Below are 27,358 nucleotides of genomic sequence, written 5' to 3' on the forward strand. Positions count from 1 at the left end.
TTGCTGCACTGGAGGGGGAGGCATTCCAGCCGGTTGTTGGATTAATCCCCCCTGTGGTGCCCCTGGTTGTTGCATTCCAACAGGTTGGTGTGAAGGTAGCTGGGTTGGAGGGGGGGCGGGCAACGGTGTCGGCTGATGGGGGAGGGGGCCTGGCTGCTGAGCTGCTTGCTGTGCTGGAGGGAAGGACACTCCAGCTGGCTGCTGGATTAGCCCTCCCTGTGGTGCCAGGATCGTTGAGCCATAGGAGGGGGCCCAGGGGGAACCCTGGAAGCTTGAAATAGACATCATGGGATACCACTGGCCCTGGATCCATCCCTGGCCAGGACAGAAACCCCATCCAGGCTGTCTGTTCTCAGCAGGAGGTAACGAGAAGGCAGGCTGGCAAGGGGCCCCAAAAGGGGGGTTTTGCATTTTGTATGCTGGCTGAGCCTGATGCCCCACTGCTGCAGGATTGGAATGCTGCGCTAATCCTCTTGTTTGGCCTCTGGATGGGTAAGGGGGGTCTGCGTCCTACTAATCCCCCCTCCATGTCCTAGATCAGGTAGGGTGAACGTTGGTTTCGCTAACCTCCAACTCACCTCCAGGGGTGGGGAAGTGGAGGTGAAAGTCCCCACTTCCATCCTCCAGTCTGGCTCACCGGGCGACTTCTTTTCCCCTCCTGGAGCTGCGTCGGAGTGACAACTCTTCCAGGAATCTGACGCTTTGGCAGCCTCCATGGCTCGTCCCATTTCTTCAGCAAGAGAAAGCAAGGGATAGGCAAATTCTTGAGCATTCGGGCCCCTGGTGAGCCTCCCTCCGATTTCTCCTTTCTCCTCCATCTTCACTGAGTCTTTGCATCACCCAGGGTTTAGGTAGATGCTGGGGCTCAGTACCCCTGACAGCCCCCTTACGGGGTGCTGTTAGGTTTAGGGCGAGATTCGGGATAATGTCAGCGTTCCAGAAAAAAACCCCTCTCCAAGTAAAGACACGGAAGCAAGCATTTTCCAAAGTCCTCTTTACTAGAATAGGCAAACTGGCACATATGGGAAATCCCGAATCTGAAAAGCCCGGGCTTTCCTTCAGTAATTCAAAGCTCCCAAAACCATCCCATTTCTCCCCAGTTGGTCACATGCTCCAATCAACGTCCGTTCCACCTCGACTCAGCCCCTGACCTTGACCGATAGGAAGAATGCTATTATGTCTACTAATTCTCCTCTCCTAAATCCCCCCTCCTACTTTCCCACACACGAGGAGATGGCAGCATTGAAGCTTCCGGCCTAATATGGCTTCCAAGGCTGACAGCGCGCACATGCACGGCAGAGCTGAACTGGGGCGATGGGTCGCGTGCCAACAGAGGGCGCTGCGTGCCACCTCTGGCACACGTCCCATAGGTTTGCCATCATGGCTTCTAGCATATGGTTTAGCTGTGTCCCATACATTTTGTAATGAGGTCTCTTTTCTGTTCACTTTGAAGAATTCCATTTCTTGTTCAATTGTTTTAATACATTATCTTTTAATATCGACTGATTCAGCATCCATCTCACCTTTTTCTTTTATCCCTTCCAACTCATTTTTATTGGATTATGATCAGCCCATAAATTCGTTTCTATCTCTTGCAGATTTGTTCTCAGTTCCAGGGACATCCATATCATGTCAATTCTGGACCATGATTGGAGTCTATTTGAGTAGAATGTATACTGATTTTTCTCTGGGTTTATTTCTCTCCATGTATCCTCTATACCTATTTCTTCTGCCATTTTGAAGAAAGTCCCAGGAAGAGTCCTCCTTACTTTTTTACCTTTTTTACTACTTTTATGGTCCAGTTTTATATCTACAATTGTATTGAAGTCTCCTATCATACATATATTTTCATAGTCTATTTCAATTATCTTCTTATGCAATTTTTTATAAAATTCTTCTTGTCTGTTATTTGGTGCATAAATCACTATCAAAAGTATCTTTTTTTTAATTTATTACTATATTACTAGCTCCACCATCAAATTCTCCCTTCTTCATCTGTATTTGTTTGGCATTTATTGTTTCCTTGATATATAAAGCCACTCCTCTTTTGTTTTGCTAGTGAAAAATAAACATTCCCAATCTTAGGGTATTCCAATAGTTTACTATGTTGGGTTTTAATGTGAACTTCTTGAAGACAGATTATATCTAAGTTCAATTTTTGTAAGTGTGTAAAAAATTCTTTCCTTTTCATAGGAGAGTTCAATCCATTTATATTAACTGAGAAAAGTTTAGTTTCAGCTTCCATCTTCATCACTTATATATGGGTCTTTGCTCTCCTAGTTGTTCTTATTTCTCTCTGGTCTTTTGCTCTAGCTCCTTCTCGTTCTGCTCGCTCTATTTTCTCAGCCTCACTTTCTTCTTGTTGCATGTTTATTTCTTCTCTTGCTTGTTCCTCTTGTTTCTTATATTCTATTTCTTCTTGTTTCCTGTCCCTCATTTGCACTAAAATGGTAGTCATAAAATTTTAACTCCTTCTCTAATGTATCCAGTCTGTATCTTTTTTCATTCCAATTCACTAATATCCCCTCAGGCACCAACCATCTAAAATTTATATTATACATGATTAATTTCCCAGTCAAGAATTGACTCTAACTCTTCTCGGAACCTGTTCTCCATCGAAGAGGAAAAACGTCAGTAAGAGTGGGGATACATCCCATCCAGCCAATGACCGAGTCCTTTTCAAGCTAAGGCTCCGCCCTTCGAGGCTGCCCCAGTTCTTCGTCTCGGTCTTCGCCTGACAGGACGTGTCCTCCTCTGAAGAACTTTTTCCTCATATTTCAATTAGTCTCCTCCGCTGCCTACGATCTTCTTCTCGACCGGCAAGTGTTCTCTCGATCTGCAGGCTTCGTGCCTAGCAGCGGGACAGTCCTTTTGCTTAAATTAATTGCGTGTAAACGGCCTTTGCCTAGCAGCTTTTACTGGCGCTAGCGGTTGCTCGCCAGTTCCCCTGAGTCGCGTTTGTAGCTGGACGGCTAGCGACTGAAGAGCGCCTCTTTCTCCAGCTGATCGGCGCAAGCGGGGGTGATCGGAGAGATAAGGCTGAAGCGGACGCTCGCCTTAACCCACTGAGGTCGCTTATAGCTGGAGGGCTTGCGACGTGGGTGATGGCTCCCCTGGGCTTGATTTACTGCGGTCAGAACACAAGCCGTGTTTTTTGTCTGTTGGCGCCCATTTCGAAGGCTCTAATTAAATTCAAAATGGCGGCTGCCATGCGGAGCTCCGAGAGGCCTTCCTCCTCATCCACCCGAAGGCGCCATCCTAGCGATCCCCTCGAGGGATCATCAACCTCGCTACCTCCGCCAAATAAAAAATCCCGTTCTAAACGGGATAATTCCCAAACCTCAAAATCTTGGACTTCAAGTGAGGAGCAGCGCCGACATAAGGCCATGGAAAAGGCTTTCTTGAAGGCTCAATCACAGGCCTTACCTTCTGAGCGGTCTGCCTCCCAGCCACCTTCGGTGGCACGCTCACCTCATTCGGTGAGGGACCTTTCCCCTGATGTTCTGGGTGATCCTCAGGCGGTTTCTCCTTTGGAGCCCCAGAGACTTTTTCAGACCCTTCCGGATTCTGGACAACCTCCAGCCTTGCCTCCTGTCCCTCCTCCTCCACCCCCAATTCCAGCTACTCCGATGACTGACTCTTTGGAGGCTTTTATTTCGAGGGCTATCCGACAAACTATTTCTGAATGCCTTAGCCAGGCTCCTGCTTCTGCTGCCTTAAGGGCTTCTCCTCAACCCCTTTCTGAGGCCCGGGAAAGTTCCTTGCTGGATCAGGAGCAATCTGTTCCCCAGGTTACCCTCGACCAAGCCTCGGTATCAGAAGGCGAGGATTATCAAGATCAAGCCTGGTCAGATGATGAGGGTTTGGGACCCGACCAACCGGCTTTTATTGGCCTTTTTAAACCACAGCTTTTTCGTTCCTTGCTGTTTAAGGCCATTGCCGTCACCCGCTTGGGTTCTCCTCCCTCTTCTGCTCCATCTTCATCTGCTTTGGATCCTGCAGCGGCCATGTTTGCGGAGCCCACCAGCGAACCTGAAACCATTCCAGCTCCAAAGTTGTTTACCGACGTTCTACAATGCCAGTGGGCCTTGCCAGGGGCTGGTCCTAGCCCTAATGGCTTGGACAAATGGCTCTACAATTCTGTCTCCCCTCTAGCGGATATATTACAGGTTCCAACGGTAGATCCTCCCATCGTAGCCTTGACTGATTCGTCTCATCCCACGGGACCTCCCGAAGATTCTCTTAGACCTGAGGACAAGAGAGCTGAAAAGACCCTTCTGAAAGGACACCATGCTACAGCCTGGTCCATACGGGCCTCTACTTCGGCCTCTTTTTTTAACCGAGCGGCTTTTCTGTGGCTTAAACAACTACAAGCCAGGCTTCCTCTCTCAGATGCAAGGTCTCACCAAGACCTAAATAAGATTGCTGCTGCTCTAGAATATTCAGCAGACGCCACATTGAATTCCACATGTTTTTCAGCCAGAGCCTTAGCTTCTAATGTAACATCTTGCCGACTCTTATGGCTTAGAAATTGGCAAGCCGACATGCGCAGTAAATGGCAGCTCGCGTCAGCTCCTTATGCCAGTGGGTCCCTCTTTGGTTCGGCTTTGGAGCCTCTGCTTGTTGAGACCAGAGATCGACGGAAAATTCTTCCTCCGGCTACTCGTCGTTCTGATTCCCGTTTCTCATTTTCACGGTTTCAGTCCTTTCGGACCTCTGGTTCCTCCTCCTTTCAACCTCGGGGTCAACGATCCTTTTCCTCCAGGCCTCAACCGGATCCCCAGGTTAGACAAGGGTCCAAATTTCCCCCTCGTAGGGCATACCGAGGTGGTAGGGGGGGTCGTTGGTCTCGCAGGGCTAGGTGAGGAGATTTTTCAATTGCCTATTGGAGGTCATCTCTCATTATTTCGGGATCAATGGGCTACCTCCATCAGCGATACCTGGGTGCTTAACACCATTTCCTTTGGGTTGGCATTAGAGTTTTCCTCCCCTCCCCCCTCCCGTTTTATTCCTTGCCCTGTTTCCCGGGACCCAGTTAGAACGGGGATTATTTCAGCGGCTATTGACCATCTTTTTCGAATCGCCGCCATTGAAAGGGTCCCTGTTTCTCAACAGGGCCATGGGTTCTATTCCCGTCTTTTTGTTGTCCAGAAGGCTTCTGGAGGTTGGCGCCCCATTTTAGACTTGAAGTCGTTGAACCGGCACATTAAATACCGCCGGTTCAAAATGCAATCCCTTTCGTCGATTCTTGAATCTATTCGCCCCTCCGATTTCCTTTCCTCCATCGACCTAACAGAAGCTTACCTGCATGTCCCTATTTTACCTCCCCATAGGCAGTTCCTCCGTTTTACTTTCAAAGGAGCGCACTACCAGTATAAGGCATTGCCCTTCGGGCTATCTTCAGCCCCTAGGGTATTTACAAAGATTATGGCCTCTTTGATAGGACACATCCGTTCCCATCCGATTCGCCTTCAGTTTTATTTAGATGACATATTAATTATGTCCCCTTCCCTTCGGGCAGCTCAAGAGGACTTGTCCTTTGTCCTGTCCTCCCTTCAAACCCATGGTTTTTCAATAAATTGGTCCAAAAGCCACCTGTCTCCTTCCACCAGTATCCTTCACTTAGGGGCCTCTATTGACACCATTTCTACTACGGTTTGCCTCTCGCCGGAACGCCAGTCCAATCTACGTTCCTTAGCTCTTAAATGTCTAGCGGCTGGCACGGCAACTGTTCTCGTTCTTTCCCGTTTGTTGGGCATGATGGTGTCCACCTTCGGTATTACACCATGGTCACGTCTGCATAGTAGGGAGCTTCAATGGCTTCTGTTGCCATTTCAACATGTGAACCAAGAGGTTTCTTCCCGTCGTATCTGGCTGCCTGAACCGGTTCTCCGCTCCCTCCTCTGGTGGATGTCGCCGGCTTTATCCCGCGGATCTTCTTTCAGAGAACCTCAGAGACTCCAGCTTACCACGGATGCGAGCCTCTCCGGCTGGGGGGGCACATCTTCAACATCACATGGCCCATCACGGTGGACCTCTCAGGAAGCTCTCCTCAGTATCAACTTGTTGGAATTGCGAGCCATGCGGCTCGCATTGTTGCAGTTCCACGATTTAGTGGAAGGTAGACATATCTTAGTTCTAACCGATAACACTACAGCTAACGCCCACGTAAATAGATTGGGGGGTACGAGGTCTCGTTCACTAATGGACGAGGCCCATCTGCTGGGCATATGGGCTGAGGACCACCTGGCTTCCATCAGGGTAGATTACATTTCGGGATCCGACAACATCCAGGCTGATTCCCTCAGTCGTTCGCAGGTGGATCAGGGCGAGTGGTCTATTTCTCCGGAGCTCTTCCAAGACATCGTCTCGAGATTTGGATGTCCTGTTCTGGATTTGTTCGCATCTCGTATGAATTATCATCTTCCCCGTTATTTTTCCAGGTTCTTGGACCTTCAGGCGGAAGCCACGGATGCCCTCCGCAGCCCTTGGCCACCTGGTCTCCTATGTGCTTTCCCCCCCCCTCCCGGTGATCCCCAGGGTCATAAGGAAGTTACTCGAAGAACGGGCCTAGCTTCTCCTGGTGGCTCCATTCTGGCCAATGCGTCCCTGGTTTGCGGACTTGGTGAACCTCTCAGTGGCTCCTCCTTGGCAGATCCCTGTCTCCGAGGTCCTCTTGTCGCAAGGGCCTCTCATCCATCTGGATCCGGGGTGGCTTCGCTTGACCGTCTGGCGGTTGAGCGGCTCCTCCTGACGGAGGCCAGGATTCCGCCAGAGGTCGTTTCCACGATTCAGACTGCTCGCAGACCCTCTATGGTCCGAATTTATGAGGCCACGTGGAGGTCCTTTGTTTCTTGGTGTTCCTCTGTTCCGGTTTTGCCTACTTCGGCTTCAATTATCCACGTTTTAACCTTTCTTCAGGCTGGTCTTCGCAAAGGACTTTGGCCCAACACGTTACGACGACAAGTGGCCGCCATTGCCTCTGTTTTGTCCTGCGGCTCAAAGGATTCCATCTCACATCATCCAATCATCACGAGTTTCCTACGGGGAGCTATGAATTTACGACCCCCTACAATACATCGGTTTCCTACATGGAACCTGAATAAGGTTCTTAACGCTCTCATGTCTCCTCCCTTCGAGCCTCTCCGCTCTGTTTCCCTGCGTTTCCTTTCTTTGAAGGTTGCATTCTTAGTGGCAATTACTTCCTCCCGCAGGATTTCGGAACTGGCAGCATTGTCCGTGCGGGCGGACCTATGCATCTTCCATAACGACAGGGTGGTACTCTGGCTAGACCCATCATTTGTTCCCAAAGTGAACTCACCCTTTCAAAGAGCACAGGAGCTCGTTCTTCCTGACTTTTGTCCTCGCCCTTCTCATCAGCTGGAGAGAGCCTGGCACACGCTGGATGTACGCAGGGCGTTAAAAATTTATATAGCCCGTACGGCTACTCACCGGAAGACGGAGGCCCTGTTTGTCGCTTTCCATCCATCCTCTCTTGGAGTCCGCGTATCGAGTGTTACCTTGGGCCGCTGGATTAGGGCCACGATTGCCCTGGCTTACCGTCATTCTGACTCTCCTCTTCCTCATCCCATCACTGCACATTCAACAAGGAGCGCCTCTACATCAGCCGCCTGGGCTACTCAGGCTCCACTCGAGGAAGTTTGTCGAGCAGCCACATGGACTACTATCAGTCCCTTCGTCAGACATTACAGAGTGGACTCCTTCGCTTCCGCTGACGCTGCGTTCGGCAAAAGGGTGCTCCAGTCGGTCCATCTCGCTTAAGGGTTACTGGACCAGTATCTTCCCTCCCTGGTGACATCAAGCTTTGGTATGTCCCCACTCTGACTGACGTTTTTCCTCTTCGATGGAGAATGGACGTTGGGCTTACCTGATACGTCCGTTCTCGACATGAGGAAAAACGTCAGTCAGCCCCACCCTTGGATACGTTCCGGTGGTGGTTGGGGGGGGTGATATTAATTGTCTATCTTTTCAGGAGGACACGGTACACGAGTCCGTCGCTTCACCTCAACGAAGAACTGGGGCAGCCTCGAAGGGCGGAGCCTTAGCTTGAAAAGGACTTGGTCATTGGCTGGACGGGACGTATCCCCACTCTGACTGACGTTTTTCCTCATGTCGAGAACAGACGTATCAGGTAAGCCCAACGTCCATTTCAGAACAATGATTTCTTTTCCTTTGTATTGCAATGGTCCATCTCTTCCCTTTTTAAGTACTTCTTCTCTTGTTGATTTTTTAACAAATCTCACATGGACCTCTCTTGGAAGTTTTCTGTCTTTTCACATAGCTCGTATGTATTCAGAATATTTCATCCACCTCATTATCCGCCTCCTGTTTATTTAAATTTAAAGCCTTGGCTAGTATCTCTATCATACCCAGGTCGTCTCCTTTTTCTTCTTCAATATTTTGGAATCGTAAATAATAAGCCGCCTTCTCCATTTCGAGCATTATTACTGAGTCTGTAAGCTCTTTATTTTCTTGTGTCAGTCTTTGATTTATTTCATCTACCTTTTTTTCTTCTTGTTCTGATTTTTCCTCTATTTTCTGAATCCTTTGTTCATTCTTTGTTCTCATTTGCTGAAAATTCCCTATTCTTTCATCCAAATTGTGCATTTTTTCTTTTATCTCTCCCATACCACTTTTCATTTCTCCCAACTCATTTTTCATCTCAGTATAATTTTTTGTCATAGCTTCTTGTATTGACTGAAGCATCATTTGTAACTGAGAGGTATTCATTTTCTCTTGTTGTAGCACGGTATCTATAGATCTTTGACTTGATGGGCTGGAGGAAGCTGATGATGGTGTTGATGATGCTTTTTTTCCTATTCTGGTTAGATTTGAAATACTTGTTGTTTCAGTGCCTAATAAAAAAGGCAGTCTAATTAAATCATTTATTTTATTTTATTATTATTAATTTAATTTGTATACCGCCCTTCTCCCAGAAGGGACTCAGGGCGGTGAACAGCCAAAACTAAAAAACATACAAATGCAAAAGTTAAGATAATTAAAAGAATTAAATCACTGGCTACCCAATTTAAAACCCCAAATCCATAAAATTTAAAATCCCAATTAAAAACCATTTAGGCTAGGCCGGCTTGATGAAATAAAAACGTCTTCAGGGCTTTACGGAAGGTCCGGAGGTCCGGGATCAATCGTATTCCAGGAGGCAGCTCATTCCACAGGGCGGGTGCCCCCACAGAGAAGGCTCGCCCCCTGGGGGCCGCCAGCCGACATTGCCTGACCGACGGCACCCCGAGGAGGCCCTCTCTGTGAGAGCGTATTGGCCGGTGGGAGGTTATCAGTAGCAGCAGGCGGTCTCGCAAATACCCTGGCCCTAAGCCATGGAGCGCTTTAAAGATGAGAACCAACACCTTAAAGCGCACCCGGAAGACCACCGGGAGCCAATGCAGCTCGCGCAGGAGAGGTGTTACATGGGAGCGCCACGTCGCTTCCATAATCACCCGCGCGGCCGCATTCTGCACCAGCTGGAGCCTCCGGGTGCTCCTCAAGGGGAGCTCCATGTAGAGAGCGTTACAGTAGTCCAGGCGTGACGTAACCAAGGCATGAGTGACTGTGCACAAGGAGTCCCGATCCAGAAAGGGGCGCAACTGGCGTATCAGGCGAACCTGATAAAAAGCCCCCCTGGCCACGGCCGTCATATGCTCTTCTAAAGACAGCCGTGTGTCCAGGAAGACGCCCAAGTTGCGAGGCCCCTCTGTGGGGGTCAGTGACTCGCCCCCAATAGCCAGCGATGGCACCAGCTGGCTATACCGGGACGCCGGCATCCACAGCCACTCGGTCTTGGAAGGGTTGAGCTGAAGCCTGTTCCTCCCCATCCAGACCCGCACGGCCTCCAGACACTGGGACATCACTTCAAGGGCATCATTGGGGTGGTCTGGGGTGGAAATGTACAGCTGAGTGTCATCAGCGTACAGATGGCATCGCACCCCAAAACCACGGATGATCTCACCCAGCAGCTTCACATAAATGTTGAACAGGAGCGGCGAGAGGACCGACCCTTGCGGCACCCCGCAAGCAAGGCGCCTCTGCCCCCCTGCCAACACAGACTGCGACCGGTCAGAGAGATAGGAGGAGAACCACCGCAGCACGGTGCCTCCCACCCCCAGTCCCTCCAGCCGGCGCAGCATGATACCATGGTCGATGGTATCAAAAGCCGCTGAGAGGTCTAACAGGACCAGAACAGAGGAACAACCCCTGTCCCGAGCCCTCCAGAGATCATCCACCATTTAGGGGAGAAAAACATAGAAAATAACAGAGAACACGATAATCTCAAACCATCCACAGTCACCACATTATCCCACATACCCAATAGGCTGGGTGATCAAACCAGTGCCTATTTCTCTCAGTCACCAATAGTTTCTTACAGACGTTTGACTTTGTAATCCTCAGAGTCAGTGCACAAAGTCAATCTGTTGTGTAGCTATAGGTTTATATAGTTATTTCTTTATCTTTTATCAGTTAGTATTTGTAATCCAGAAGGCCCACCAAACCCCTCAAAAATTCAATAGTCCAGTATTCCAAATGTCTAGTAAGTCAGAAAATTGCTTCACTTGGCTCTTGGTTACAAGAGCCTTGGTGGTGCAGCGGACTAAAGTGCTGTTAAGTAGCACTTAGCTGCCAGCTGCCTGCAATTACTGCAAGTTCAAATCTCACCAGGCTCAAGGTTGACTCAGCCTTCCATCCTTCCGAGGTAGGTAAAATGAGGACCCGGATTGTGGGGGCAGTAAGCTGACTCTGTAAACAGCTTAGAGAGGGCTGTAAAGCACTGTGAAGCAGTATATAAGTCCAAGTGCTATTGCTATTGGAATGAGAGGGAAAAAGAACACCACTTGGGGGGCGGCAAAGCCCTACTAAGCAGGTATATACAAAAGTATGAAGGCTATTGCTTAACGTATTGTAAGCCGCCCTGAGTCTCCGGAGAAGAGCGGCATATAAATTGAACCAATAAATAATAAATAATAAATAAATAAATAAATAAATAAATAAAATGAAACCAAGCTAATCCATTATGTCATGCTGTCAAGGTTATTTGTAATCCACGGTGTTTCCAGAAGTTCTCTATCTTCAAACTCCACACAAAAACAGTTTTTCAACAACTGTTGTTTTGCCTCTTGAAACAGCCTCTGTGTCTCTGTCTTCTCTTATCTGTAACCTTGGGAGTGTTATGCCTTCCTTAATTCTTTTCACACATGTAATGTCCTTTCCAGCCAGTAGGTGTCACCCTGACTCTCTCTTCCATCTTTACAGCCAACTTTAAGAGATCCAACAGAGTCCCAAGATTTATTTCTTATTCTTCCAAAATTCGTTATTTAAAGTTACAAAAAACAACAAAGCACAAAGGAAGGGGTTCCAAAACAGCTTTTTTTTAATTTAATTTTTTATTAAAGAGTTTTACAAAAAAAATTACAAATATTTCCCCATCCCCCCATCCCTTCCTTACCCCCCCAGCCCCCCCCCCCGAACTTCCCAGAACAATACAGGGTATAACAATTAACAGTCATATACTAAACTAAGCTAACTATCTATGGACTCCTATCCCCCCCTTCACACTTTAACTCCCCTTTTACTTAACTAAATATGAATACTCTTAATTTTTCTATTCATTCATAAGCTATTTGATACTGTTTAGTCCGATATTTGTTTTGAATATAATCAATCCATCTTCTCCATTCCGATATATATCTTTCTTGTGAATAGTCTTTCAAGTATGCTGAAATTTTTGCCATTTCTGCTAAATTCGCTACTTTTAATGTCCATTCTTCAATAGTAGGCAAATCTTCCTTCTTCCAATATTGCGCCACCAAAAGTCTAGCTGCAGTTATTAAATTCAAAATCAATTTAGTCTCTATAACCGTACAATCTGTAATTATACCCAACAAAAACAACTGTGGAGTAAACCTTATCTTCTTTTTAAGAATATTTTGGATAATCCACCATATTTTTATCCAAAATGCTTTAACTTTTTTACAAGTCCACCATATATGATAATAGGTGGCATCATCACAATCACATCTCCAACACTTAGATTGCAAATTCGGATACATACAGGCTAGCTTTTTAGGGTCTAAATGCCATCTGTAAAACATTTTATAAAAATTTTCTCTTAAATTTTGCGCTTGCGTGAATTTCACATTTCTAACCCATATTTTTTCCCAAAACAGCTTTTAACGTTTTAAAAATAACCAGTCTAGTCTTTTCCCTTTGTTTTTAAAAGTTCCACCTCGGTCTCCTCTTTGTTTTTTATGGATCTGTCAACTGCTCCCAATTTTACTCGCCGCTATTCTTTCGGAGGTGGGCAAATATTCCCTTCCTCCTACTCTACAGAATCCCACTTTTCAAAAATACTTCTCGGGGGATTTAATGCCCCGTGGAAATTAGAAGTAAGAAGTCTCACCAGATCAAATACACTGCTTTGGATCCTCACTTCCTATTTATTCATCTCTTCGATTGCCCCAGCTTTGTTACGGCCATAATGGCCGTCTCTCTTCTCTGTCGGTTGGTCGGGTGCCTCGGATCAAGCGAAAGAGCCACCGCTTTTCCACGATCGGCGAGGGGTCCCTCCTTTCTTCATCACCCCTTAGGGCTTCCTTATTGAGAAGTATTGGCTGGGATTCGTGGCACCAAACCAGAAGTCTGGGCTATGACTTCTTGAAGAGGCCGGCACCTAATCCAGGCCTCAAGCAGACAAGACGAACCAGTCAAAATAGAGAAAACATTCTCGGCAACTAATTAATTGCCACATCCCAGGAAACCTCCAATCACTAACTGACCCCCCCCCCCCCCCGTTCAAATCTTACACAGACTATAAATACTACAAGGCAATCCCTACATCTAAACAGTTCCACTTAGGAAGCATAGCTGGGATGTGGACAGACTGTCTGCAAAAAACCTAATCAGTACCTCAGTATTGAACTGTGGAGAACCCAACTCCATCAAACTCTATGTGGCAGTATGATTAGACCATTTAGATAAAAGGCAACATGTTGATATTATTCAAGTAATGCATTTTAAGGTACCAATAGCCTATATCTGTTTACTTAGAAAATTCAGGCTATGAAAAAATCATTTTCATTATATGCCCTTTTCAGACCCCTTTGCTGATGCAACTAAGGGTGACGACTTACTCCCGGCAGGGACTGAAGACTACATCCATATAAGGATCCAGCAACGAAACGGTAGAAAAACATTAACAACTGTTCAGGGGATTGCTGATGATTATGACAAAAAGAAACTTGTGAAAGCATTCAAAAAGGTAAAGTTGGTGTTTCTTGGATTTTTAAATGTTTGAGCTAAGAACATCCAAACTGAATATACATACATTCACAAGTATACAGTTATTTACATATATTTTTAAAAAGTGCTATTCCTGAAATTGTTATGCCAATATTTTTGTCTCAGCCAGCAAAAACAGACAGTACATGTTTTCAAAGAAACAAGTGATTCCTGGTTGATTTTTTTTAAAAAAATCTTTTGAGCAGTACTACCCTGTATCCCCCAAAATAAGACATCCCCTGATAATAAGCCCAATCGGGCTTTTGAGCGCATGGCAATAAGGCCAAGCGCTTATTTCAAGGTTCAAAAAAATATACGACAGGGTCTTACGTATTTTCGGGGAAACACGGTAGTGATACAGTTGATTTCATGGCGTCTCCTAAAACTGCCATATTTAGGAAAAGATCAAGGTCCTTTAAAATGGATCTAACCCTTACAGGTAGAAATACTACAAAAGATAATCAGAATTTAATATCAATTGATCCTGGAATATTCCTCAATATTGTTCTAATCTACTTCTTTGCTAGTAACAGTTATTTCAGGAAAACGTGGATTAAAAGCAAGCTAAATTCAATATTCAATCCTGCCTTTCTTTCAAGATAATGAGAAATCAAAGGTATGAATGCACTAAAACAGAGAGTAAAGAGATATAATATGAAGGCTGCATGGAAGATGTCCAAACTACCGTATTTTTCGGAGTATAAGATGCACCGAAGTATAAGACGCACCTTAGTTTTTGGGGAGGAAAATAAGAAAAAAACTGATTGGTGGGTGGATCAATACCTCCAATCAGCTGTTCCCAGAGGTGAATTTTAGCAACAGGTTCCTTGGTTGTGAGCTCTGTGCCTTGCTTTTTTTTTTTTTTTTGCTTTTTTTTCTGCCGAAAAAACTTTTTCTTGCCTCTGAAAGCCTCTGAAACAGCTTCAGAAAAAAGCCTCTGAAGCTCTGTTTGGGGGCTTCTTTTCTGATGCTTTGTTTCTGATGCTTTTTTCAGCCTCTGAAACCTCCATTTTAGAAGCTGGGTGGGGCTGCATTCGGAGTATAAGACGCACCCAGATTTTCACACTCTTTTTTTGGGGAAAAAGGTGCGTCTTATACTCCAAAAAATACGGTATATGAAATGGAGAGAAGTAGAACAAGCAGTAGTCCGCATAACTAACTAGTGATAATTAGATGTAGAACTATAAAATGGAAAACCCTAACAAGTTATTGGGTGGTGGGCTAGCTTAGTTCAAAGCGCTAATCTTAAATATACTGGTGCATTGGTAAGATCCTTTGTTAGCAAAATTCAGTTGAACGTTTAGAGCTATGCCTTACAATCAGAATTACATTGTATAGTGCAGTGGTGTCAAACTGAAATAGAAACGGGAGCTGCTAAAGCAGACATGTCAAACTCAAGGCCTGCGGGCCAAATCCGGCCTGCGATGTGTTTAGATATGACCCGCAGAGCCGCCCTGGAGATGGGCTGGCACTCCCCTTGGGCGCACGCACAGGCAGCGAGCGTGCAGGGGCTGTCATCCTGGTGAAAGGGAAACGCTCGCAGGCTGTGGGGCCATGCAGGCGGCAGAAAGCTGGTGGTGGGCGCAGCGCTGCTGCTGAGGCTCTAGGCACTGATCTACAACAACTTCGTGGTGGCAGGGAAGGAAGGGTGGCAAGGAAGGAAGGAGATGGGGAATGAGAAGGAGGGAGGGAGGGAAGGAAGGAGGGGGGAGAGAGGGAGGAAGGAAGGAAGGAAAGAGGGGAAGGAGATGGGAATGAAAAGGAGGGAGGGAGGAAGGAAGGAGGGAGATAAGAGCCATGGTGGTGCAGTGGTTAGAGTGCAGTACTGCAGGGTACTTCGGCTGACTGCCGGCTGACTGTAATTTGGCCGTTCAAATCTCACCAGGCTCAAGGTTGACTCAGCCTTCCATCCTTCTGAGGAGGGTAAAATGAGGACCCAAATTGTTGGGAGCAATATGCTGACTCTGTAAACAGCTTAGGGCTGTAAAGCACTGTGAAGCAGTATATAAGTCCAAGTGCTATTGCTATTGGAATGAGAGGGAGGGTGGGTTTGCGGGTACTCCTGCCTTAGCACTTGGCCACCAGCAGCCCTGCTGCCCTCTCACCATCCCCTTGCCCCCTCCTCCTGGTGGTCTCCCATCCTATCACTGAGGATGCTTTGCTTACAAAGCTGGGTCTCCTCACATGGAGAGGGAGTGGGCCTCCCTCTGACCCACACACTTTGCCCTCCCGCACCCACCATGAGCAACCTGGCCAAGAAGAGTGAGCACAGCAGCAACAGCCTTGAGGAGGAGGTAAACGCGGCCAGGCGCCCTCTCAGGGAAGCAGGGCTGGGCTGCGGGGGGTCCCGGTGCCCCGGGAGCTCAAGGGCTGGGCTGGGCACTTGCCTCCACTGCCCAGGGCTCTGGGCAGCCCACGCCACCTTCTGGGGGTCCTCCGTGTGGCCTGAGAGGGATGACGATGCTCCTCTGGTGGACCGAGGCTTTGGGGTTCATCCTGGTCTCGCCGTCCTCCACTGGAGACCTCCAGATCCCCCCTCCCAGCCTTGCCTGGCCTGCACAGGACGACATTGCTGCATGTGGAAGTGTCGAGGAGAAAGTTTGCAGGAAGCAGTTTCCTCCAAGTCCAACTTCTGCCTTGACAGTTCTCTGGAGAAGAGGAGGTGGTGGCGGGGGAGCTGCATGAGGAGATTTTTTTCATTTATTAATGCATCAACGCAACAAACAAGTAGGAACTAGATATAACAAAAACAGTACAAAATAAACATTACAAATTTGATTATTTCTTTTTAGTATTTGTGGGAATTTCTATATATTTGTGTATATAGTATACATATATATGTATACTATATATGTATACAAATCCATCTCACTGAGTTTCTTCATGGCCTTTGGCCAAATTACCACACAAACCACTTTCACACCTCCTCCTCCCATATACCACCTCCCTGCAATATTCCCTTTTACTTCTGACATCCCATGTGTGGAAAAATGTTTTGTGTAGCTTTTCCCAAACCAAGTACAAATTTGTACACCACAATACAAGAGTATGAGTAAATTGCAAATATATCAGGGATGAAATGCTCCTGGTTCGGACCGGCTCGGGCGAGTAGGTAGCGATGGCGGGCAGTTCGGAGAACCAGTAGCAAAAATCCCTGCCCCTGCCCCTGCCCCCCCATGCCCAGCTGAGCCGCGTGATCATCAGAGCCTTTTTTCCCTTTTAAATGGCTAATCAGGCAACTCAGCTTGGATTGTCAGACCCATTTAAAAGAAAAAAGTTTCTTTTTTTCTCCCCCCCCCCCCCCCCAGCCTCCAGCTTGCTTACCTTAGCTGCTGGACGCAACACGCTTGCTGTAATACCTGCAATCCATTGCATCAGCAAGCAACTGAATCTCCCTGCCTGCAATCAAACTCATCGGTGAGCAGCTCTATCTGCAACTTTAAGACTTGTGGACTTCAACTCCCAGCAAAGCTGGCTGAGGAATTCTGGGAGTTGAAGTCCACAAGTCTTAAAGTTGCCAAGGTTGGAGACCCCTGTTCTATTGGGTAAGTTTTTTTCCCCTTTGGGAGCTTTAAAAAAAATAGTTAATTGGGGTTTTTTTTAGTTGTTCTTTTTTTAGACCTAGCCATTTAAAGTTTAGGAAGTTTTAAATTTAGCTGCTTTTATATAAAAATAAAAATAAATAAAAATAAAATAATATTTGTGCAGCTTTCTGAGATTTAGTGTGTTTCTGTAGTGTTTCACTCTAACTACACAAACACACAAAATCTCACAAAGCTGTATGTGGATTTTTTTTTTTAAATTTGATTTATATGCCGCCCTTCTCCGGAGACTCAGGGTGGCTTACAATGCGTTAAGCAATAGCCTTTATACTTTTGTATATTTATACAAAGTCAGCTTATTGCCCCCACAAACTGGGTCCTCAATTTACCTACGCCCACAGAACCGGTAGCAAAAAAATTTAGATTTCACCCCTGAAATATATGTAATAGTGACATGTTAAAAAATTATGTATTTCATAGTTAAAGTATAGAAAATAGTATAGTATGTCACATACTTGCTTGAAAGTTGCGCCCTCAAGTCATTTTGAACTTCTGGGAACTGCCCCCCTCCACTTTTCTTGGCAGCATTTTTCAAGTGCTGGAGGAGGGCCTGGAGGGGGGTGGGGAAGGCCCGTTTTTCTTTCTCACCTGGCTCCAGATCCTCTCTATGAGTCTAGGGAGGGCGAAAACAGCCTTCCCTACCCCCTCGGAGGCCCTCCAGAGGCCAGAAACGGCCCATTCCCCAACTTCCGGTTGGACAGGAAGTGGCGTTTTTTGCTGTCCCCAGCCTCCAGAGACTCCTAGAGAGTTCCCAGGTATTGATGCCAGGCTGATTGGTCTGTAGTTTCGTGGGTCCCCCCCTTTTTTTTTTTTTAAAGATGGGAACCACATCGGCTCTTTTCCAATCCTCAGGTACTTCCCAATTGCAACAGGATTTTTGAAAGATATGGTATAGTAGTTCTGAGATAATATCTGCCAGCTCCTTCAGAACTCTGGGAAGTAATCTGTCAGGTCCTGGTGATTTACATTCATCAAGTTCAGACAGGTGTTCTCTTACCTTTTTCTTGCCTATTTTAATTTTTATTTCTAGTCTGTCTTTTACAATTGTGATTTTGGTAGGTTGGGTTATAGTTTCTTTTTGTGTGAGGACCGATGCAAATAATGAGTTAAGCAGCTCTGCTTTCTCTCTGCTGCCTGTTACTTCCTTGCCATCTTCCCTCTTTAGTGGACCGACTTTTTCCTTGACTTTTTTCTTGTTATTTATATGTTGAAAGAAACTTATTATCTTTGACATTTGTTGCAAGTCTTTGTTCATTTTTAGCCTTTGCTTTCCTGACTTTATCTTTGCAGATTCAGGCTATCTGCTAATATTCTGCCTTAGTTAGCTGTCCCTCTTCCCATTTTTTGTACTTGTCCTTTTTGTCTTTCAGTTTATCAGAGAGATCTTTGTGCAACCATGCTGGTTTCTTCTTGGATTTCTTGTTTTTCTTTATCAGCAGTATTGTGCTGGACTGGGCTTTTATGATCATATTTTTAAGAGTTTCCCACACTTCTTGAGTTGTTTTCCCCTTTAGGATTTTCATCCATGAAATTTTTCTTTTATATATATATATATTTAAAACGAACATACACACAAACAATACATTTTTTCTGAATATTGAGTATTCTGAGTATTGAATACTGAGTATTGACCGAGTCAAAATTTATACAGCTTATTCTCCTTCCAGACAGGGAACGGCAGGCAGCGCTGGGTAGACTCTGTCAGTTGACCAATCAGGACCGGGTCTGCAAGAGTTTAAGCCCCGCCCTTCCTGTCGTTCCCCAGTTTATCGACTCGGTCGACTTGGACACTTGTGTCTCCTGCTTCTTCTGAGATCGAAGTCTAGGAAATTTAAAATAAATTGCAAAAAGGGCAGAATTAGCGTCTTGGAGGAGCCTTGCTGCGATCCCAGCTTGAAAGAGGGCTCGCTTTCGCCCGCGGCCGCCTGATCGCCGCTTCTCTCTGCCGGCTGGCAGTTTCAGGCAGGGCCCACGAGTTCGCTCCGTAGCCCTGGCCTGCACCGCGCTGTATTGCCCTTCAAAAATCAGACGCTTTTGCTGCACTTTGAAGCCTTCGCTTCGCAGCTCCCCCCACCGCGCCGAAATCCACTCGCTGCTTGGAGCCGCTTGCTGCTTGCCTCTCGGACCGTTTGGGCGCAGTGAGTACTAAGGGAGGCCATTTTAAAATTGGTTTTCGTGCCAACGGGGGTAATTTCAAGATGGCTGACTCCCGTTCCTCAAGAAGTGGTCGTGGGGCGGGCGCTCATCAGGATAGGAAGCGCCATAACAGCGATCCGGGGGAAGGGACCTCATCAGGATAGGAAGCGCCATAACAGCGATCCGGGGGAAGGGACCTCAGGCCTGCATCGAGGCCATAAGAAGCCCAAATTGCCATCTGCCCCTCCAGAAAAGTCAGCTCTGACCAGGAAGGATGAACAGCGCCGCCATAGGGCCCTGGAAAGGGCGGTCCAGAAGGCTCAGATTCAAGCCTCCAAACAAGGCCTGCCTTCCCCCGCCTCTTCCACCCCTCAAGTTTCTGCTGGGGTTTCTAGTGGTCAGGCCCAGCCCCAGATTTGCCATAGATCTGCACTCTCCCCAGATCGGTTTTCCTCAGGGATTTCTCCGGCTCCTGATGAAGCGGCCATTTTATTTGCAACCTTGCCTCAGGAAGGTCATTCTCCTGCTGCTGTACTTCCAGACCAAGGGGAGGATATTCCTTCCACTCATCCTCCTCCCCCCCTCCTCCCCCCCCCCAGTGACTCCCTGCCTTCTACCATTTCCCCTGCTCTGGCTTCTCTCATCGCAACTGCCATCCGTCAGGGCATCTCTGAAGGCCTACAACAGCGTGCAGAATCAGATATTTTAGACTGCTCGAGCCAAGTCAGTCATTTATCATGGGGGGTGGAGGCTTCGCCCCATCTGGAGAGACCATCTTCTCCTGCTTCTGCCAGCCAGATATCCCTCTCTGCGGAGGACCTCGCCCTAGACCAAGAATGGTCTGATGATGAGGGCCTAGCTCCTGACCAGCCGGCCTTTATAGGCCTCTTCAAACCTCATCTCTTTTGCTCCTTGCTGTTTAAGGCTTTGTCTGTTACCAAAATGTTACCGGCTCCTCCTGCTTCCACAGGGAATCCATCATCTGAGGATCCTTCTGCTTCTCTTTTCGCAGAACAACCAGCTCGTATGGATACCTTGCCTGCACCTAAACTCTTTTCAGATGTGGTGAAGAGACAGTGGTCATCGCCAGGCTCTGGGCCTCTGCCCAATTCCCAAGACAAAAAGTTCTATGCTACCGCTTCTGACTTTTCTGACTTGTTGCAGGTGCCGAATGTGGACGCTCCAGTTGTCGCCTTGGCTTCTACCTCTCATCTGGCAGGTCCTCCTGAGGAGTCCTTGCGTCCGGAGGACAAGCGAGCCGAGCGGACCCTTATCAAAGGTCACCAGGCCTGACTTCCGGGTTGGCTCCGCAGCGCCATTGACGGTCTTTTTAGACCGCCGCCCCCGTGATCCCGTTGAGCCGTTCTGACAGCGCTAATCAGCTGTCAAACGGCTTGAAAATCTCCCCTTCGGGAAAAGAAGGGGAGGAGAGCAGGTGGGTGAGGGTAGAGCTCCCCGAAAACCCCTGGATTAATTCCAGGGGTTAGGAGGGCGAGAGCTCCCCGTTCAGCCCACTGAAGCTCCGGATCCGGGGGGACTCTGTTTTTTTTTTACAGAGCTAGGCGTTGCGTCCAATTTCTGCTGTCAAACAGAAGATTAAATGATTTCAAAAAAGCAGGCGGAACAGAAGCAGGAGGACAAGCTTTTTGCAAGTATAATACTTAACTCCGGGGATACAATGTTTCTAATTGGATTTTCTGAGCTGGAAGTAAAGATGGTGTTTCTTTGTTGCGATTTTAAAAGTGAAAGTTAGAAAGGAAAGTCTTTGCTAATAGACTCGTGCTCAGAGACTGGCTTTAAGTTGCCGGAATAGATTTTGAAGAGCTGTTTGGGAAAAGATTATTTCGTTTGGTGATTTATAAAGAAATTGCTGAAAGCTGCTCAAAAGGATGGCTTTGACTTTATGATTTTATGGTTGTGGGAAGAAAGAAAATCTTTTTAAAATAAAATGGCTTCTAAGAAAGAAGATCCTGAAAGTGCTGGAAGCTATTTGGAGGTGTCAGAAATGAAACAGTTGTCTGATTTACAGAGCTATAAGGATTTTGATGCAGAATTTACAGAATTTATAAAAGAAGCCATGAATAATCATACTGCAGCTATAAGTAATCAAATAGCAATTCTTAAAGGGATAACAACAGAAATGACTGAGGAGACAAAAATAAGTACGGAGCATGATGACAATTCAGGAGATATTCTGATTGCAGCAGAGAAGGTGGAAGAATCTTCTCAAGAATTTTTGAGCTTATTCTCTGCTCTTTTTGAAAAAATTGATAGAATCTTTCAAAATTACGACTTGGTTTGGAAAAAAGCAGTAAATGACCAGACTTTCGAAGTTTCAGAAGATGAAGGAGATTTGCCAGTGGCATTTATACATTTAATAGAAAAGAAACAACTGAACTTTTTTTCACAAACTCTTGATAAACTTTGGTTCTACAGACGAAGGAATGAACTGATTTATATAAGCAAGAAGAGGCGATTTGGGGGCTCTAAATCAGAGGAAATTTTCTTAAAAAGGGGACAATCTTTGCAGTTACATCAACCTCAAATTAAAATGAAAAACCTCCTCAATATAGAAGTAGGAGGGATGCAGAAAGACTGGAAAAAATATAAAAAGAAAGCAAGAATGGAAGATTAACCTTTTTTTTTGGTTTTGCAGTTGTTCTATTCATGGTTAAAAATGATTATGTTTTAGGTGTTATAACTACTGAGGGGGAAAAAGCATAAAGTTAAATATTGATTTTTAAATATGCATAGAAAGCAAGAATGGAAGATTTAAAAATGATTATGTTTTAGGTGTTATAACTACTGAGGGGGAAAAAGCATAAAGTTAAATATTGATTTTTAAATATGATGCATTAATGGTTGAATGTAAGATTAATCCTTTTTGGTTTTCTAGTTTATGTATTAATGGTTAATTATGTTGATGATTAGCTTTTAAAATTCTAAAAGTTGGAGGGAGGAATAATGAAGGGGGAAAATTTAGAAACTTAAAAAATGTAGAAATTTAACTACTGAATATCTAAGGTTTATTTTTTGTTATGAGATTTCAAAATATCTGAACTTTGAGAAAAGTAGGAGGGGGAAAATGTTTTTGCAAATGAATTGAATACTTTACTGATATATTAAGAGAATTTTTAAGGTTTGAATATTTAATATTTGTTAATGGCTTTAAAACTCTTAGAGTTACTGGAGTATACGCTACTTTGAGTCTATAAAAAGGGAGGTTGATGAAATTGTAAAAGGGGAGTTAAGGGGTCTTGGGAGTTATTAAATCTTGCAGTTAGCTAGTTTATTTTAGCGAATGTTTGGTGAAATCTATGCCCTGTTTTCTGTTCTGGGAAGTCGGGGGTGGGGGGTGGTGAGGAGGGGTTGAAGATTGAGTTTACCAAGGATTGATTTTTTTTTTCTTTTTCTTGATGATAGTTTGAATGATTGTTTATATTGTATACTTGTTTGATCAGAAAATAAAAACTTTTTTATTAAAAAAAAAAAAAGGTCACCAGGCCTCAGCATGGGCGGTAAGAACCGCCTCGGCGGCATCTTTTTTCAACAGGGCCTCCATTTTGTGGCTCAAACAGCTGCAGGATCGTCTTCCGGCCTCCGATTCACGTTCCCACCAGGACATTAATAAAATTTTGGCGGCCGTCAAATTTTCGGCCGACGCTACCCTTAATACGGCCCGTTTTGCAGCTAAGGCCATTGGGTCTTCAGTTACCTCCCGCAGGCTCCTCTGGCTTCGCCACTGGCAGGCTGATGCCAGGAACAAATGGCGCCTGGCTGCCTCTCCTTATGAAGGAGCTAACCTTTTTGGTTCTTCCCTGGATCCAATTTTGGTAGAGACTAGGGATCACAAGAAGATCTTTCCCGTGGTCTCCCGTCGGTCGGACTTTTGATAGCAATTCTATCAACGGTCCCATTCTTTCGCCCGACTGGCACCGGCTCCTCCTTCAACCGCTCCTCTCGCAACTTTTCCTCCAGAGGAATGCAAGGCCAAGACTTTCAGGTCAGGTCCTCTTCCAGATTTCCTCCCAGAAGGTCCTTCCGGGGTGGCAAAGGCCGCCCTTTCCACAGGTCCCGTTAGCCGACCTCCAGATTCTCTGGTTGGGGGCCATCTTTCCTTCTTCTCTGATACCTGGTTTGTTTCTACTTCCGATCTTTGGGTTCACTCTACTGTTCGAGAAGGCCTCCGTTTAGAGTTTAGAGCTTCTCCCCCGCGTGTTTTTGTTCCTTGTCCTCTTTCACAGGACTCTGCTTCCCGTGCCCGTATGGCCTCGGCGGTTGCCCACCTCCTCCACATCGAAGCCATTGAGGAGGTTCCTCCATCTGAACGTAGGTCCGGTTTTTACTCCCGGCTCTTCCTTGTCCCTAAAGCTTCGGGGGGCTGGTGCGCCATCTTAGACCTAAAGGCACTGAACCGGTATATAACATACCGCCGGTTCAAGATGCATTCCCTCTCTACTATTTTAGAACGCATTCGGGAGGGGGATTTCCTTGCTTCAGTTGATTTAACCGAAGCTTATTTACATGTTCCCATTTTTCCGCCCCATCATAAATTTCTTCGTTTTTATTATAGGGGCTCTCATTATCAATATAAAGCTCTCCCTTTCGGTCTTTCTTCTGCACCCAGGGTCTTCACCAAGTTGATGGCGGCCCTTGTGGCCCACATTCGATCCCTACCTATTCGCATTTTATTCTACTTGGATGATATTCTTATTCTTTCTTCCTCCCTTCAAGGGGCTCGGCGGGATGTTTCTACCACGCTCCGTCTTTTTCAAAGCCATGGGTTCCTGATCAACTGGGCCAAGAGCTCCCTGTCTCCCTCGACTCGCATTCAACATTTGGGTGCAGTCATTGACACCCTCTCCTCCACTGTTTTTCTCTCTCCGGCCCGCCAGTCCAGCCTATCTGAGCTGGCGTCGCTATGTTTGGAAGGCTGGCCCATTTCTATTCTTTCCCTCTCCAGGTTCCTGGGCAAAATGGTGTCTTCCTTCGACATTGTCCCCTGGTCCCGTTTGCACAGTAGGCTTCTCCAATGGTACCTTCTTCCGTTTCAACGATCCCTTTCAGTTTCTTCCTTGCGTAAGGTCTCTCTTCCCCCTAAGGTTTTGGATTCCTTACGGTGGTGGGGTTCAGAGGCCATCACCCAGGGTACCCTGTTTAGAGAGCCTCAGAGGATGGTGCTCACCACTGATGCGAGCCTCTCCGGCTGGGGGGCTCACCTTAACTCCCATATGGTTCAGGGCATCTGGGCTGAGGAGGAACGAGGCACCTCCATCAACTTCCTCGAGTTACGGGCTATCTTTCTGGCCTTACGTCATTTCCAACTTCTGCTCCAAGGGCAGCACGTGCTCGTTCTAACTGATAATGTTTCTGCTAAGGCCCATATTAACAAACAGGGTGGAACCCAGTCCTGGACCCTTCTTCGTGAATCTCTACTACTTGGCCTCTGGGCTGAATCTCATTTAGCTTCCTTACGGGCTGCCCACATTTCTGGTAAAGCTAATATCCAAGCAGATTTCCTTAGCCGTAATCTGGTGGACCATTCCGAATGGAAGCTCCACCCTGTCCTCTTCCAGGACCTCTCCAACCGATTTGGCCGCCCTGCAGTTGATTTGTTCGCTACCAATTTAAATCATCAGGTTCCACGTTTCTTTTCCAGATTCCCGTCCCCAGGCGCAGAGGCGGTGGACGCCCTCCGATCCCCCTGGCCCCAGGGCGTCCTTCTTTATGCGTTCCCCCCTCTTCCACTCATCGTCAGGGTCATCCGGAAGCTTCTGGCGGAGGGGTCGGAAATGGTTCTCATAGCTCCCCACTGGCCCCGTCGGCCATGGTTTTCGGACCTAGTCGCCCTGTCCACTGCCCGCCCCTGGCGGATCCCGGACGACCGGATTTGCCTCCTCCAGGGGGCTCTCTTACACCCAGAGCCCCAATGGCTGCAACTAACCGCCTGGAGACTGAGCGGGAGTTCTTGACTCGGGTCAATATTCCTCCCGCCGCCATCACTACAATGCAAGCTGCCCGGCGCCCGTCCACTACTCGTATCTACGAGTCTACCTGGCGCTCCTTCTCGTCTTGGTGCTCGGCTCGAGGGATCAACCCCACTTCGCCTTCGGTAGCACACATCATCGCTTTCCTCCAGGATGGCTTTGAATCCGGACTGGCCCCTTCTACTCTACGTCGCCAGACTGCAGCCTTGGCCTCCGTCTCAGCTTGTGCATCCTTGACAGCCATCACTAAGGATCCATTGATTCGGCAATTTCTCCGGGGGGCCTCCAACCTGAGGCCCCAGTCGTCCACCGTTTCCCTACATGGGACCTCTCGAAGGTTTTGGCCTCGCTGACTCGCCCGCCTTACGAGCCTCTCCGGTCGGCGTCTTTGAAATTTCTCTCCTTCAAGGTGGCCCTTTTGGTGGCAGTGACTTCCGCTCATCGCATTTCTGAAATGGCCGCCTTGTCGGTCCGCCAAGACCTATGTGTTTTCCATCACGACAAAGTTGTCCTTCGTTTGGACCCTACTTTTCTTCCCAAAGTTAACTCATTGTACCATCGGTCGCAGGAAATTTCTTTGCCCAACTTTTGTCCCAATCCATCTCACCACTTAGAAAGGGCGTGGCACACTCTCGACGTACGCAGAGCCTTGAAAATCTACATCTCACGTTCTGCTTCGTTTCGCAAGACCGAGGCCTTGTTCGTCTCGTTTCAACCTACCGCAATGGGATCCAACGTCTCGGCGCCAACCTTGGGTCGCTGGATCCGGGCCACGATTGCATTCGCTTACGAGTCCCAGTCTCTGCCGGTTCCCAACCGTGTGACTGCACATTCCACCAGGAGTGCCGCCACCTCTGCGGCCTGGGCTACCCAGGCTTCTCTGGAGGAAGTCTGCAGGGCGGCGACCTGGTCCACCCCGATGCCGTTCATCAGACACTACCGTCTGGACGTCTACGTGTCAGCGGATGCGGCATTCGGCAGACGGGTCCTACAACGTGTGCATGAGACCTGATCTTCGGCTCTCCCCGGCTGCCCGCCCTTGGACATCAAGCTTTGGTATGTCCCAGCGCTGCCTGCCGTTCCCTGTCTGGGAGGAGAATGGGCGTTGGTCCTACCTGAGACGCCCGTTCTCTCCCGTAGGAGGGAACGGCAGGCAGCCCCCACCCTCTTGGGGATGAGCCGTCGATGCCGGGGTGGGGCGGGTCCTACTTACCTTTTCTTTATTCTTAGCAGGAGACACGCCAGTCTGCAGTGAAATCCTCGCCGATAAACTGGGGAACGACAGGAAGGGCGGGGCTTAAACTCTTGCAGACCCGGTCCTGATTGGTCAACTGACAGAGTCTACCCAGCGCTGCCTGCCGTTCCCTCCTACGGGAGAGAACGGGCGTCTCAGGTAGGACCAACGCCCATTTTCTGCAAATTTAATTTATATATTTCAATTTCTGCCATACTATTCCTTTTCTACTTTTTTATTTTTCATCTCTATTTAATATTTAATATATAATCAATATTGCCATCCACCCTGACCACCTAATCTTAAATCTTATTTCATTTCATTCTATTATTTCTCCCTTTATCACATATATTTCTCAATGTTGTCTTTTTTCTATTGAAACCCTTTAATTTAAACACCATCATTTCCATCCTCAATTTCTAATTTTTAGCTTGATATTTCACAATTATTTCTTAATATCATTTTTTTTCTAGGGTGGACCAATTTAGCATGTCTTACTTCCTTATTAATCATTTTACCATTTTACCAAAAATAATATATTTCTTCAAATTTATTTTTCACACCACCTTTTTTAAATAGAAATACCTTATTTCATTTCAATTTCATTTCAATTTCCATTTCTTAACCCCTTCTAAATAAAACATTTTATATTTCACAATTTGTATCATCATTTTCATTCATCTTCCCCTCTGAGTAAATAATTTCAGTCATCGTTTTGCATTACCTTGAATTCAGTTTTTACAATACTAAAATTAATCATTATTTTCCTTCATTCTACCATTCATATTAAACCATATATTTCATCTTATTCAGCTATTACAATCACCAATATTAATAGTAATACAATTCACTTACTACCATGAGTATATCTCATATTACCCTTCCTCTTTTCCATTAATTACTCCTTTTAACTCTTGGTCCATCCACCAAACCTCCTCTTCAAATTCCCCTCCGTTTATCCCATTCTCTCATTTTCTTTTTTCCTTTTTTTCCTTTTTATAGTTATGTCTTTTCTCCTGTATCCTTCCTTTGACTTTTAAATCCATTACTCGCTTATTTTGCCCTATATTCCCATCTGATCTATTCCCCTT

General features: G+C 46.6%; 1 protein-coding gene across 1 annotated transcript in view; it reads left to right on the top strand.

Moving 5' to 3' along the window:
- Nucleotides 1-27,358, top strand: part of EIF1B (eukaryotic translation initiation factor 1B) — a 49,300-nt gene that overhangs the window by 18,009 nt on the left and 3,933 nt on the right. Inside the window, exon 2 of the mRNA XM_070944504.1 lies at nucleotides 13,125-13,288. Within this exon, the coding sequence (XP_070800605.1) occupies nucleotides 13,125-13,288 (164 nt within the window). The remainder of the gene's footprint in view (nucleotides 1-13,124; nucleotides 13,289-27,358) is intronic.

The sequence above is a fragment of the Pituophis catenifer genome, unplaced genomic scaffold (assembly GCF_029215685.1).
Source record: "Pituophis catenifer annectens isolate HBS135680 unplaced genomic scaffold, rPitCat1.0.hap2 SCAF_5, whole genome shotgun sequence".
Classification (NCBI taxonomy): Eukaryota; Metazoa; Chordata; class Lepidosauria; order Squamata; family Colubridae; genus Pituophis; species Pituophis catenifer.